General features: G+C 43.6%; 1 protein-coding gene across 1 annotated transcript; it reads right to left on the bottom strand.

Annotated features, from left to right (window-relative positions):
• Window positions 1-12,198: 12,198 nt before the first annotated feature.
• Window positions 12,199-14,101, bottom strand: ADIPOQ (adiponectin, C1Q and collagen domain containing). Its single transcript, XM_047100203.1, has 2 exons — window positions 13,873-14,101; window positions 12,199-12,990 (listed from the first exon to the last, which is right to left on the bottom strand). Exons 1-2 carry the CDS (start codon window positions 14,084-14,086, stop codon window positions 12,470-12,472), a joined length of 735 nt encoding a protein of 244 aa, XP_046956159.1. The 5' UTR covers window positions 14,087-14,101; the 3' UTR covers window positions 12,199-12,469.
• Between the last annotated feature and the right edge of the window lie 1,010 nt (window positions 14,102-15,111).

Below are 15,111 nucleotides of genomic sequence, written 5' to 3'. Positions count from 1 at the left end.
CCGAGCTGTCAGCACAGATGCGGGGCGCGAACCCACAAACCGCGAGATCATGACCTGAGCCAAAGTCTGATGCCTAACTCACTGAGCCCCCAGGCGCCCCGGGATGGATCAGGCTTTTAACTCAATGTTTGCTTTTGTATATCATAACTCAGGACTTAATATATTTTGCCAGTAGTATGAGCTTTACCTCAAAATAGCTTTTCGCTTTACTGCTAAGCTTGACGCTCCCACTATTTTATAACTGTGTATCACCTTCAATTGTAAGAATTATTTCTTTTTGGTTATTTAATTCATTGGTTTAGTTTCTTGAGCTTAGGTGTGAGAAATGACACGCTCTTACCAGTCAAATCTGAATAATGCTGGGTTTTTTCCTTTCTTGGTGAAGGGTGGGTGAGTGATCATAGTTTGCTCTAAAGGTGAGGTTTCTTTTTTCAGTTTATATGTGATGCTTGTTTGGTATGGAAGATTGCTGTATTCCCCCTCTTTCCCCACATTCTGGAAGCACTCCTTCCTGCAGATCTCGCATCAAAAATGATTCAGGTGGGACTAACTCCCTGTACATATTCCCCGCCCCCACCGCCACTGCTGTCCTCCATTACTAGTAATAGAAGTGGGTGTGTGCCCGTTAGATCAAGGCAGCCATGTGACCTAACACGGTTAATCACAGACTGCAGGGTTTTGGGGTCTTAAGCGAAATATAGCTTGTACACAATGTGACATTAGTTTCAGGTGTGTGCCTAGTGATTCCCCAGCTCTGTATGCTATGCTGAGCTCACCATCTGTCCACCCTACAACAGTATTACAGTATCATGACTATATTCCCTCCGCTGTGCCTTTCATCCCCATGACTTATTCATTCCATAACTAGAAGCCTGTGCCTCCCACTCCCTTCTTCTCATTTTGCCCAGCCCCCCCCCCCCAGCCCCCTTCTCTCTGGCCAGTTTGTCCTCAGGAGGGTTTGACATACAGACATCAGAAGAGCGAAAAGTTCTTCAGTTCGGGGATGCGGAGCTAGAAGAATGACAGAAATAGACATCTTTTCCTGCCGTCTTCTCTGGTCTCACAAAAGAAGCCATCTGTATCAAGGAAAAATGTTATCGATCCACTAACAGAGGCAGAGACCAGATGAAGTGAGAGGACAGTTAGACTCATCACCATGTCGCTAGAGCCCCTGGATCTAGACTGAAGTATGCTCTATCCCTGTGATTTTTGGTTACTTGACTGATAGATTTTGATTTTTGCTTACACTGGTCGGAGTTGTGTTTCTGCTACTTGTAGCCCAGAGTCGACGATAAAACAGGAAGTATGAAAGGGAAAAACAAGTACTATTAATTCCACCATCAAAGATACCTGGATTTTTGTAGTATTTTTGTGAGTTTTTATTCCAATTATTTTCTATGCGTGCTACTAACTATACCCACAATTCTGTATTTTTTTTTTTTTTGTAAACTTAACATAAGTATAGGGGCGCCAGGGTGGCTCAGTCGGTTGAGCGTCCGACTTCGGTTCAGGTCATGATCTCGCAGTCTGTGAGTTCGAGCCCTGCGTGGGGCTCTGTGCTGACAGCTCGGAGCCTGGCGCCTGCTTCAGATTCTGTGTCTCCCTCTCTCTCTCTGCCCCTCCCCCACTCATGCTCGCTCGCGGTCTCTCTCTCTCTGTCAAAAATAAATAAACATAAAAAAAATTTTTGAACTTAACATAATTATATAAGCATTTCTTGGGTAATTCAGAATTATTTGCAAATATCATTGTTCATGGGTATCTCATCATGCAACCATGCCATGATTATAACCACCCCTCCATTACTGGGTACTTAACTTGTTTCCAATTTTTCTCCATTATGAATTCTACTACAATAAATATGTTTGTACCCAGAGATTTTTTTCCTGCCTTTAGGGTTATTTCCTTCATATATAATCTCAGGAATTTAATTATTGGGCAAAACATATGAACATTTTAAATGTCCATGATAAAATGTTAGTAATTTATACCCAAAGAGTTGTTGTATTGTTAATAACCTCAACAAAAGTGCCTAAAGATACCAAATTCATGACTACATTAAATATTACTACTTAAAACGATCTTTCATTAGTTATATAGTTGAAAATAACATGGCATAACTTTGTTTTAATTTGTATTTATTAGAAACGTATTTGCATAAACTTATAAGTCATTTCTTTTCTTCCTTTTTGTGGCTTGTCTCTTCATGTCCCTACCCATGTGTTTACTGGGGACATTGTGTTTTATCAATTTGACTTTTTTTTCTTAATTTTTTTAATGTGTATTTGTTTTTGAGAGACAGAGCATGAGCATGGGAGGGGCAGAGAGAGGAGGAGACACAGAACCGGAAGCAGGCTCCAGACTCCGAGCTGTCAACACAGAGCCCGACGCAGGGCTCGAAGCCACAAACTGTGAGACCATGACCTGAGCCAAAGTCAGATGCTTAATCGATTGAGCCACCCAGGCGCCCTGAGCCTGCAATCCGTTGCAAGCTCATATGAGCTTGTTTTCCTTTGTTCTAAACAAATGGAATGCATAGTTTCTTTGACCACATATTCAACTTTTGCATATTTTAAGGTCTAGTTCTGGGCAATCTGATCTTCCATTATTCTGTCTCTTCTTACACCAGGAATATTCTGCTTTAATTGCCATGATTTTGTAATGTGCTTCAACATCTAGGTAAGGCTAGCTGCCATGCCCACTTGTACATTATTATTTTTTTTAATTTTGTTGTTATATTGTCTCACTTGTTTGCTCTCAGGTGATGACCACAAAAGGAGAAAACGAACACCTCTGAAAATTCACCAGCAGGAGCAAAATAAGAAAAGGAGCATGGCTACAAGTTATCGTCTTCAAAATGTGGCTATTGAGGAAAGAAAGAAAAAGATTCTGTCAGAACAAGACCTGGCTTCTAATCCCGCTACAGCCCCACCGTGTCGGCACTGAGGAGAGAAGAACACTGGACAAATTCCTGAGTTCTCACTGATACCACCCGAGGGGAAAACAGACAGAGGAAGTAAGCAGCCCAGGAAACACTCATCAGAGTATAGGTCCCAACTTCAGATCTTGGTGGACACAGGAAAAGCCCCAGGAAACCATCAGGAACTCAGAGGTATTCTACCATGAGGACAGGAAGCATGGCCAACACGACAGCTTAATTCTTGGGACCAGATATTTAACATCAGTGCAGAAGGCAGACTGAAACCCAGGGTACTCAACAAAGGCTGCATACAGCCCCCAGCAGAGGTCTTTTCCTAATCTTTCTGCCCTCAGTCTCAGACTAGGGGACAGAGCGCAAGATTTTAGCTCCACCCTGTAGCCTGGAGGTGAGACTTGCAAGTGTCAGGGATGCAAGTCCCGGAGAACTCATCCTCACTGTCGCAGGGAGAGGTGAGGGTCTGGAAACAGCTGCCCACGTGCAACACCAGCAAGCTAGAATTAATCAGATATACTGCAGAAGAACAAGGAGAGAAGCAAGCACAGTGTGCCAGAGAGGAACCAAGAACCAGGTGGGGAGAAAAAATATATAAGCCAAGCAAAAAAATTAAAAAAAAAAAAAACCAAAACGCCTAAGAGTGTGTGTTCTGTGGAAGACTGTGATGAACGCATGAGTAAAATAATGTGTTCAGAGGGAGCCCAACAACAAGAGGGTAAAGCAACAGAACTTCCAGAATATTGTTAAGTAGGAATGGAAACAGTAGTTGTCTTGTCCCCAGTTTTGATAAGGACATATTTGGTGTCCATTATTTATTATAATGCTAGTCACTATTTTAGAATTTGTTATGCTTTGGGGCGCCTGGGTGGCTCAGTCAGTTAAGCGTCCGACTTCAGCTCAGGTCATGATCTCACAGTAGGTGAGCTCAAACCCCACGTCGGGCTCTGTGCTGACAGCTCAGAGCCTGGAGCCTGCTTCGGATTCTGTGTCTCCTCCTCTCCCTGCCTCTCCCCTGCTCACGCTCTGTCTCTCTCTGACTCTGAATAATAAATAAACATTAAGAAAAATTAGAATCTGGTACGCTTTATCATGGGAAGGATTCAGCATTCTATCTCCAATCCATAATGTGTTGGCAACAAATGGTTGAACACTGACTCAACCTATTTCAGCTGGCGCAGACAAGTTATTTTGCAAGGTCCTGTTTTCTCCTCGCACCACACTCACAAAGACCTTCAGTCCAGTCCTCAGAACTTGTCCACCTGAATGAGGAGCGAGACATTTCATCGTATTTCCATTTAGCAACCAGACTTCCTGTCAGACAGCAACCTTAATGACTCATTTTACAAAGGCAAGTTTTTCCACTACCAGTATTTACAAGATTGCTGACACTGGAGCTACAGGTTGTATTAATGCCCTGTCCCCCCCAAATGTCTTGAAACTAGAAAGAAGGACAGGCTAGAGGGACTGGGATTTATTTTTTCTACGCACATGAGCTTTGGAGCCAGGTAGCTCTGAGTACAAATCCTTGCTCTACAATTTACCCATCGTGATTTTGAACCACAACTTAGTTTCTCCGAGCACCCGTGTTCTCACGTCACAGGTGGGTCTATGGATATTTAATTTACAAGGGGTTGTAAGAATTAAATACAATAATGCATTTTAAACAGGTACCTTAAAATGGTTCTTTATATCATTTTCAATTTTTTTTAACGTTTATTTATTTTTGAGACAGAGACAGAGCATGAACGGGGGAGGGTCAGAGACAGAGAGGGAGACACAGAATCTGAAACAGGCTCCAGGCTCTGAGCGGTCAGCACAGAGCCTGACGCGGGGCTCGAACTCACGAACTGCGAGATCATGACCTGAGCTGAAGTCGGACACTTAACCGACTGAGCCACCCAGGCGCCACCTTTATATCATTTTCAATGCTATTATTTAAAAAAAAAATTATTATGTGCCTGGAACATCATAGAAACTCAATAAATATTTACTGAATGAATAAATGATCTCTATAAAAAATTCAGAGATGAAATAGAAAGTCTAAGCCCACAAGAGATTTACCAGCTAGGAAATTAATTGCAAATAAAATAAATCTAGATGCAACTGGAGTTCTAGGTTTGATTTCATGGGGCTTAGCAACTTAATTCTTTTTTTTTTTTTCTGAAAAAAAAATTATTTTAAATTCCAGTCTAATGACGGAATTCTATTACCTTTTTTTTTTAATTTTTTTTTTAACGTTTATTCATTTTTGAGACAGAGAGAGACAGAGCATGAATGGGGGAAGGTCAGAGAGAGAGGGAGACACAGAATCTGAGGGAGACACAGAATCTGAAACAGGCTCCAGGCTCTGAGCTGTCAGCACAGAGCCCGATGCGGGGCTCGAACTCACGGACCGCGAGATCATGACCTGAGCTGAAGTCGGCCGCCTAACCTACTGAGCCACCCAGGCGCCCCATGTTACCTTTTTTTTTTTTTAATTTTTTTTAACATTTATTTATTTTTGAGACAGAGAGAGACACAGCATGAACGGGGGAGGGGCAGAGAGAGAGGGAGACACAGAATCGGAAGCAAGCTCCAGGCTCTGAGCTGTCAGCCCAGAGCCTGACGCGGGGCTCGAACTCACGGACCGCGAGATCGTGACCTGAGCTGGTCGGATGCTTAACCGACTGAGCCACCCAGGCGCTCCAGCCATGTTACCTTTTTTACTAAGTATTCTTCCTAACTAGATCTCAGCCTGGTTCCTGAGTCACAAACTAATTTCTGACCCCTTGTATTCTTTGGATGCAAATACAGTAGAACCTTAGTTTGCAAGCATAATTATTTCCGGAAACATGCTTGCAATCCAAAGTACTGCATATCAAAGCGAATTTCCCCACAAGAACTAGTGGAAAGTCAGATGATTTGTTCCACAACCCCAAAAAATTCATATAAAAATGATTACAATACTGTAAAACAAAATCACAAAGAAAATACAAAACATAAAGAAAAACAAACAAATTAACCTGCCCTTATCTTTGAAAATCTTCATGGCCTGTGTGAGGAAGACGAGAGAAAGGAGGGTTATTGTGTAGGACGACTTTCACTGTCGCTAACGGAATCACTGCTATCTATTGGCTCAATGGAATCTTTTTCTTTTGTTCAACTTTAACAAGAAACCTACCTAATGACCTAGAATGAAGCAAAGCATTCCTAAGCTTACTTTTGTATGGAAAAGCAAAGGTCTGTCCGTAGGCGCTTTGAAGTGACAAAAAATACACTAGGGCCAGTTGTGGGCACCTTCCAACCTTCTGAAAAATCACTGATTTCTGCCAAACACCATGGCCTGAGACTAAGCATCTGAGCATGGGAGACAATCACCCACAATCCCACAGAGAGAGAGAGACAGAGACAGAGAGAGAGGAACCATTGTGATCATGTTGTGATCATGCGACATTCAGCGTCACGTACTATTCTTATTGCAAGACATCGCTCATTTATCAAGTTAAAATTTATTAGCAACGTTTGCTCGTCTTGCAGAACACTCATAGAACAAGTTACTCGCAATGCAAGGTTTTACTGTAACAGAAATCAACTCAACCTGGCTTAAGTTAAAAGGAGAAATTGGGGGCGCCTGGGTGGCGCAGTCGGTTAAGCGTCCGACTTCAGCCAGGTCACGATCTCGCGGTCCGGGAGTTCAAGCCCCGCGTCAGGCTCTGGGCTGATGGCTCAGAGCCTGGAGCCTGTTTCCGATTCTGTGTCTCCCTCTCTCTCTGCCCCTCCCCCGTTCATGCTCTGTCTCTCTCTGTCCCAAAAATAAATAAATGTTGAAAAAAAAATTTAAAAAAAAAAAAGGAGAAATTGTACAAAAATCTAGGAACTGGTTCTCGGGGGACCCACGGGCAGCGATACAGCTGTGTCAAGAAGGAATGGAAACAAAAAGGGGAAAGCTTCTGGGAACTAGAATGCTCTCACTCTCCCTCCAACTTTCAGTTCTATTTCTTTCTTTCTTTTTTTTTTTTTAAGTTGATTTATTTACTTTGAGAGAAAGTGAGTATAAGGGGGGGAGGAGTAAAGAGAAGGAGAGAGAGAATCTCAAGCAGGCTCTGCGTCATCCACGCACAGCCTGATGCGGAGCTCAAACTCACAAACCGTGAGGTGATGATGACCTGATCTGAAAGCAAGGGTCAGACGCTTAACTGACTGTGTCACCCAGGCATCCCTTCAGTTCTGTTCCTAAGACTGGTTCTTTCACCAAGATGAGCCTCTTCTCTCTAGACCATCTGGCAGAAGGTAGCCACCCATGAGCCTTGAATCTTCATGTTTGGCATGTATCCTCATTCATATTCCTGAGGGAAATTGGGTTGGCCTGGCTTAGATCAAGCACCTGCCCTGGTTCATTCAACAGCCTCTAGGAGAAAGGGATCAGAATGGACCACCTTCACTGCTTGAACTGAAGGACCGGGGGGGGGGGGGGTGTGGTGGGGAAGGGGCACCAGGGAGAAATGGCAGGACATCCAGTAGATGTCCACCACACGTAGCCCTTATCACACACTGACCCTGAGCCTGTTCACAGCCCTGACTCTAACCACAGACTGAACTGCCCACTAAGATTTCATCTTGGCCCAGGGACTCCACTTACACTGACCTTGTGAAACACACATAACTGATAAAGTGAAGAGATCTCACTTTGCTTCCTTTTGGGAAAATGTGGTTTTTGTTCAAAGGCATGTGAATTTTTTTCTCTTTTTTTTTCTTTATTAGAGAGAGACAGAGAGAGAGAAAGAGAGAGAGAGCAGGGCAGGGGCAGAGAGAGAGGGAGAGGGAGAATCCTAAGCAGGCTCTGTGCTGTCAGCACAGAGCCTGACATGGGGCTTGAACTCATGAGCCATGAGATCCTGACCTGAGCTGAAATCCGGAGTCAGACACTTAACTGACAGAGCCACCCAGGTGCCCCAGACATGTGAATTTTGTTCAAACTCATGTTTACTTACTATAAAATACCCGAGTGAGAACTAAAAGGTTAAAGGGAAAAAAAATCTAATTCTTTCAAAACATTCTTCAAAACCTGGATATTTCTAGAAATTCCTGAGTAAAACACTAGATGAACAAAATTTCTGAATTTGGAGGTTACTATTTCCAGTTTGGTCCCTGTGGGTGGGGTCACGCTGACTTTTTTAGTCTCTGCACAGGGTGTAATATATTCTCATCAACCAGTCCAGGCACAGTAAAATTCAGAGGCTGGGGTAAGTCAAGACCTTACTTGGCTCCAGACTCCCTTAGTGGAGGAGGACTTTTAATAGCAAAAGTTTTAACATTGTAATGTTTCAATGTATATAGACGTAATATACATAGAGACCACAATGTAAAGAGATCCGGACAAAGAACGCTATTTGATTATAAACATCTATATTTTATTTGAAGTGCTAAAATATTAATTCTAACTATACTGTGAAAAGTTAGGCATATACATTGTATTCCTAGAGCAACTACTAAAAAATACCACCAACACATAGACAAAAATCCAATAAATAAATTAAGATGAAATACTATGAAATATTCAACCAATCCAAAAGAAGTCAGGAAAGAGAATAAAATGGGAGGCAAAACGAAAACAAAATGGTAGCCTTAAATCCAACCATAACAACTCTTGTATTCAATATGAATTGTCTAAAACACCAATTAAAAGAGAAGGTTTTCAGATGGAATAAAAAAACAAGACCCAATCACAAGCAGTCTATAAGAAAATACATCTTAAGTATAATAATACAATTGACCCTTGAACAACATGGGTTTTATTTTTACTATTTTAAAGCTTATTTATTTATTTTGAGAGAGAGTGTGTCGGGGGTGTGGGGGAGGGAAGGGCAGAGAGAGAAGGAGAGAGGGAGAATCCCAAGCAGGCTCTGCACTGACAGGGCAGAGCCCAACGCAGGACTTGAACCTGTGAACCTTGAGATCATGACGTGAGCCAAAAACAAGAGTTTGATGCTTAACCGACTGAGCCACCCAGGCACCCCAGAACAACATGGGTTTTAGTTGCATGGGTCCACTAACACACAGATTCCTTTTCAATAAATACACATACAATAATATAAATGTATTTTCTCTTCCTTATAATTTTCTTAATAACATGTTCTTTTTTCTAGCTCACTTTATTGTAAGAATACAGCATATCATACCTATAATATACAGAACACATGTTAGTCGACTATTTACGTTGTCATTAAGGCTTCTGGTCAATAGTAGACAAGTTTTTGGAGGGTCAAGTTTACACACAGATTTTTTTACTGTGTGGAGGGTTGGTACCCCTAAACCCCACACTGTTCAAGAGTCAACCGCATAGATTTAAAGCAACATGATGGAAGAAGATATACCATGCAAACAACAATCAAAAGAAAGCTAGAGTGCCTATATAAATTCCAGACAAAATAGACCTCAGAATAGGGAAAATCACCGGAGATAAATAAAGGCATTATATAATGATAAAAAGTAAACTCACCGAGAAGACATAATATTAAAAGAGTATGTACTTAATAGGAGAACTCCGAAATACATAAAGCAAAAGCTGGCAGAACTGAAGAGAAATAAACAAACCCATAAGTATTATTTGAAGATATGATGGGGCCATGAAGATAACACAGGACCACTAATCCTAAAATATTGGCCACAACTTCTCTCAGGAGGTATTGGGCAGATTGGCTCTCTCTGTTTCCACAAAGAACTAACCCTGCTCCAGGGAGCTTACGGTGAGTGTGGCACTATGTCCAGTGCTGTGAAGAAGCCACCTTACCCAGATGTGGGACTGTGAGCATGGCCAGACGTTAGCTACTTGTTGAAATTTTAGGGAAAACCGATAGTAATTTTCGAGCAATATCTCCCTGAGAAACCTAAGAAAATTCAAACATACCACTGAGAGTTTATTGTGGGCAGGTGTTTTTGCAATTCATCATCCACTCTCCCACTTCGGGTAACCGTCTCCTGTTTTGCTTTAGAGAAAATACCCTTTCTTCAGCTTGAGCCATAATCAACTTACGCCAATAAATATAGTCCATCCTCCTGAGTGAAATAATTGGTCAGAGATGGGCATACAATGTAGCCAGAGCCAATGGCGTGCAAAGACATGGTTGCTGGGGCTTCTGGAAAAGAGAACTTGCACTCTCCTCCTTGGGAACCACCAGAAAAGAGGATATCCCTTTAGCCAGATGGTGGGATGGGAGGGTGCCAGAGCTGGCACGCTACTAGTCAGTCTTTTGGTTTTTTTTAAGTCTCTCTTTCTCTCTGTCTCTCTCTTGAGAGTGAGAGACAGAGCATGTGCAAGCAGGGGAAGGGCAGAGGGAGAGGGAGAGAGAGAATCCCAAGCAGGCTCTACACTCAGCACAGAGACCAAAGCGGGGCTCAACCCCATGACCCTGGGATCATGACCTGAGCCAAAATCAAGAGTCAGACGCTCATCCCACTGAGACACCCAGGCAACCCTACCAGTCAGTCTTTTGATATCCTGAGGAAAAGTCTAGAAGTATACTGTGTAGAGCCTGGGTGTTAAGCCTACACTGCTGAAGGCAGAGTAGACGAACAGATAGAAAAAGGTCTTTGATTTCACTTGAGCCTCTGGTTTAAGCCTTGCCTCATGACAGAGCAGCTGCTCTGGTATTTTCCATCATGCAAGGGAATCTTTTTTTTTTCCCTCTCAAGTTACAGTTGGGTTTTCTGTCATTCATAACATGGAGTCCTCACACACAGTTTACTCCTTCCTCTCTAAACCCCATGTCTTTCGTGGGACTCAAGTGCTTCTACTTTTAATGCTGGAGAGTACCTTTACTTGTAGAAAATGATGGTATGCAAACATTTTAAAAGACAGGGCTTTGTATGTAGAAATAATAGTGGCTTAATGATTAGCAATACACATGCAAAAGGGAATCATTCAGAATTTAAAACTGTAAGCAACACAAACCGTTTCCCCTTTCTGTTTATAAAGAACGCTGCTATTGACTCTACTTTTGCTAAAAACTCTGAAAAGCTTTATTCAAGCTATTGTCTCCTGGGAAGATATTTACCACTATCAATCACCTGTTTTCTTTTTTTGGAATATTTTTGACAATTAAAATTGTGTATATTTAGATGTATAATGTGATGATTTGTTATAGATAAAAATTGTGAAATGATCACCACAATCAAGTTAATTACCATGCCCATCACCTCAGATAGTTCTTTTTTGTTCTTTTTTTTTTCTCCTTTTCTTCTTTAACACTTAAAGAACAAGAATAGACTCAGAAGGTCCAGGCCTTGCCAGACCCTGTTGGTGCTGAAGGAAAGAATGGTTTCCAAATTCCTTTGTGTGTTTTGCATTGTGGACAGAAGCTACTTCCTTGAGGGAAAATTCTTTAAGTATTCTGGAAAGCACAGTCATCCCAAACCTCAGTAGAAAAGAGTCAAACTCTCCAGTGGAACAAGGATTAGGTGCTTAAATTCAGGGAGTTCCTAAAATGAAAATGTTTTCATAGATCAGGTTTAGTTATATGGGGAGACTGAACTGGAGATAATTGTGCATAGGGATGAGATTCCAAAGGTTGGTCTTCATGAGGCATTTATCAAGGACCTGCAAAGGGACTCGGTGGTGAGGGAAGCTCAGTTCTTTCCCATCAGTCATCCCTGGCCTGGAGGAAGGATGTCTTTCACATTCAGGACTCTCATCTAGCATAACATATAGCGGGGCATATGGGCACAACGTGTGCGGAAGGTTTGCAGGAAAGAGCGAGCCCATCAGAGAAGTTTCCTGACTAGGTGGCTCTGAGGAACAGGGAGGATTTCAGCCTGTGGAGATCGAAGTCGCTTTCTGAGCTAGAGAGAAGAGCATGAGGAAAGACACAGAGAAGCCAAAGCACAGTCATTCAGGGGCCATTAGTAGTCCAGTTGGGATGGGACATAGCCATAGAATCACCTTCTCTGACGCAGCTCTACCGGGGAAAGGCGTAACTCACCATGAAGGCCAACTCGGAGGCCCTCAGATGAGCTGGGTGATTGACTCCCTACCAACACTCCCAAGAGGCCGTGTACTCCTAAACAAGGGCAGGGTCTAGAGGAGAAGGTCTCTAGACCTGGGTTTGATTTCTAACTCTGCCACTTAATACCTGTGTCACCTTAGGCAGTCACTCTCAGGCTCAGAACCCAAGTGCAAAAAGAGGAGAATAATACGTTTCCTGTGTACCTCGCAGGATTGGCATGAATATGAGGAAAAACAATAGACACAGAATAACACTGTGAAATACTTTATGGTAGTCAGGTATCTTGCCATGTGTGCAAAGCACCCCAGGAAATGTTATTAACCTTTCATTGCTACTACATAGCAGATCCTTGAGGCCAGGGACCATGTCTTCTTCAGGAACATAGTATATAATTTTTTTAAAGGACTTGATGAATGAATGAGTAAATGAATGAATAATGTTCAGAGCCCTCCAACTAGGTAGTAAAATTAATCTCCTAACTACACTGAGAACCTGTAGACTGTTCTTTCACTTTTGGTTGTCTGGCCCAGTGGAGGTTCTAAGTTAGTTGTGATCAAACGGTGTCATAGTAGAGAAGGAAGCCTGTAAAGGTGGAGTCATTGACGTTATCTGCATAGAGCCCGTTAGAGTCGCCATCCCCATACACCTGGAGCCAGACTTCATCGCCCATCTCCAGATGGAGGAGCACAGAGCCAGAGGCCTGGTCCACATTCTTCTCCTGGTACTGGTCGTAGGTGAAGAGCATCGCCTTGTCTCTCTTGTAGAGACTGACCTTGACGTCCTTCAAGTAGACTGTGATGTGGTAGGAGAAGTGGTATAGCCCGGGAATGTTGCAGTGGAATTTTCCAGTGGTAACATCATAGTGGTTTTGCTGATTGTAGAAGATTTTGGTAAAGCGAATGGGAACATTGGGGACTGTGACCCGGCTCTCCAATCCCACACTGAACGCTGAGCGGTATACGTAGGCACTTTCTCCAGGTTCTCCTTTCCTGCCTGGGATTCCTGGAAAACCTCGGGGACCTTCAATCCCAGTTACTCCAGTTTCACCAGTGTCACCCTTAGGACCAACAAGACCTAGAGAACGAGAAGACTTCAGTGACCACAGAAACAGAACTCCTGCCTAGGTTAGTTCTAACCTAAAACACCGTCCTTATCTCCCTTACCCACAACTTGCCCAACTTGCAGAGCAGGGAAACGATGGGGGCTCCCAAAGAGGTGAGTTATACCTTCTCCTTCTACATCCCACAGCAGGCTCCCGTTAATTCATCTCCAACCTCATTCCCTGTAAGTCTCCATCAAAGACCCTCCACCCTGCCAGCCCTTCACATGTTGGCTCAACCAACCATACTTCTAACCCCTCTGTCTGGAATGCCCTCTCTCTATTCTGTCTACCCATCCTTTAAGGCCTGGCTCCAGTCCCACCTCCTTCTTAAAGCCTTCATTGTTAATAATCCGGATCTGCATTGAGAGCATTTTGTCTCGGTTCCGTACTTCGGGCATTAGTCCACATTCAACTTGGCATATTTGGAATAGGCTTTCTCGTAGTAATCCTTAACAGCTTTGTGCATTAGACTTATGTCCTTAATCAGACCAAGAGTTCCCCAGGAGCAGGACCGTGAGCTGTAAGAGTGTGCATTATGTGTGAATGCCCCTGGGTGGAATGGGAAGTTAGCGGAAATGAAGGGTAACATGAATGTGAACAGACTGGGCATAGTGATGGATGAGGTGGAGATGGGGAAAGGTACAGAGAACGTGATGTGGCTAGAGCAGAGCTGAGTGTACTAGTTTTACAGGTACCACCTATTCTCAGAGGCGAACCCAAATCCATTTCGGGTTGCTTGTGGGTCACAGAAAACAAATTTGCTTCCTCCCTGTGTCTAGGCCTTAGTCAATAGCTAATGCCTCTTCCACCCCACAGAAGTCTATGACAATGGAAGCCGAAAACCTTGTTCTTACCTGGATCTCCTTTCTCGCCCTTTTCACCCGAGGCGCCATCTCTACCATCCCGGCCTGGGGTCCCATTGTGGCCGGGATGCCCTGGAATGCCTGCCATCCAACCTGTGCAGGCCCCTTTTGGCAGGGGAACCACGACTCCAGGCCCTTCTGTCTCGGAGTCCTGGCCGCGAATGGGCAGGACCAGTAGCAATAGAACAGCTCGTAGCAACAGCATCCTGAGCCCTGGAACCCAGATCCGCACCGGCAGCCCTGCGAGCAGACCCCACACAGCACACCCCGTCAGGACCTATGCAAGACCAGGGCCATCTCAGCAGCACCCACTTCTGAGACCTGCTCTCTGCACACTCACCTCTTCCGGAAGACTGTTCTAACAATTTCCACCCACCTTGATCTCTTTCTGCCCTGAAATTTGTAGTACTTAGCATTATTCTTTGTGTACGATCTCCTTTCCTCAACAGATCGTGAGTTCAGTGAGGGCAGAACAACACTTTTCCAATTACCTCATGTCTGAGCACAGGACCAGCCTCCTTGGATTGAATTCCAAGAGTCCATTTGTCAAGAATCTATCCCTTGAGTTTTCCAAGGATGATGGCTCAGATCCTCTCCTTCAACTCTAACCAATATCTCTCTCTCTGCCTCCTTTTATCTTCTCTACTTCCCTCTCCTTCATTTCTATGTCTGTTCTTCCTTCTTTCTCTTTCATTCTTTCTTCCTCTCCCCATTTCCTAGATCACATGATAGACCATTTGGGTTATTGCACACACACACACGCATACATACACATGAGTGCACACACGTATACACACACTCGCACAAGGCACACACACACAGCCTTTCCCTGAGTCAGACAACCAGAGACACACTGTCCCATGAGGATATGCACTGACTCTGCCTGGGTCACACTTAGCAGCACTTCCTTACCTCCCTGATCCCTATACAGCTTTCAGGACACAGTAGGGATGTCTTCTTTTTCAGGAAATCCTCCCTCCCCAATCTGGGTTGTTTGTTCCTCCTTTGCACACCCCCAGTGCCCTCACTTACCTCTAGCATTGCATTTCCTGCACTACACTGTAATTGCTGATTTGCTCATTCATTTCTCCCATTAAACCACAGGTACCAGGGATGAAGACTGACATACTACCAGCACAGAGTAGGGACTAAAGAAATACTTTCTGAGGAAGAAAAGAAAGGGCAAGAGAGCCAGAGAGGGGAGGGAAGGAGGTAGGAAGAGGGAAAGAA

This window comes from Lynx rufus, unplaced genomic scaffold (genome assembly GCF_022079265.1).
Source record: "Lynx rufus isolate CCGP_SWC_20201006 ecotype Redwood Valley unplaced genomic scaffold, mLynRuf1.p SCAF_5, whole genome shotgun sequence".
NCBI lineage: Eukaryota > Metazoa > Chordata > Mammalia > Carnivora > Felidae > Lynx > Lynx rufus.
The sequence above is the reverse complement of the archived record's forward strand: the minus strand, read 5'-3'. Positions and strand labels throughout refer to the sequence as shown.

Excerpts from the sequence above, each read along its gene's own strand:
- ADIPOQ (XM_047100203.1), bottom strand. The coding sequence starts at position 14,086 with ATGCTGTTGCTACGAGCTGTTCTATTGCTACTGGTCCTGCCCATTCGC. Across the intron at positions 12,991-13,872 it reads GGGCGAGAAAGGAGATCCAG|GTCTTGTTGGTCCTAAGGGT; the intron begins GTAAGAACAAGG and ends CTCGTTCTCTAG.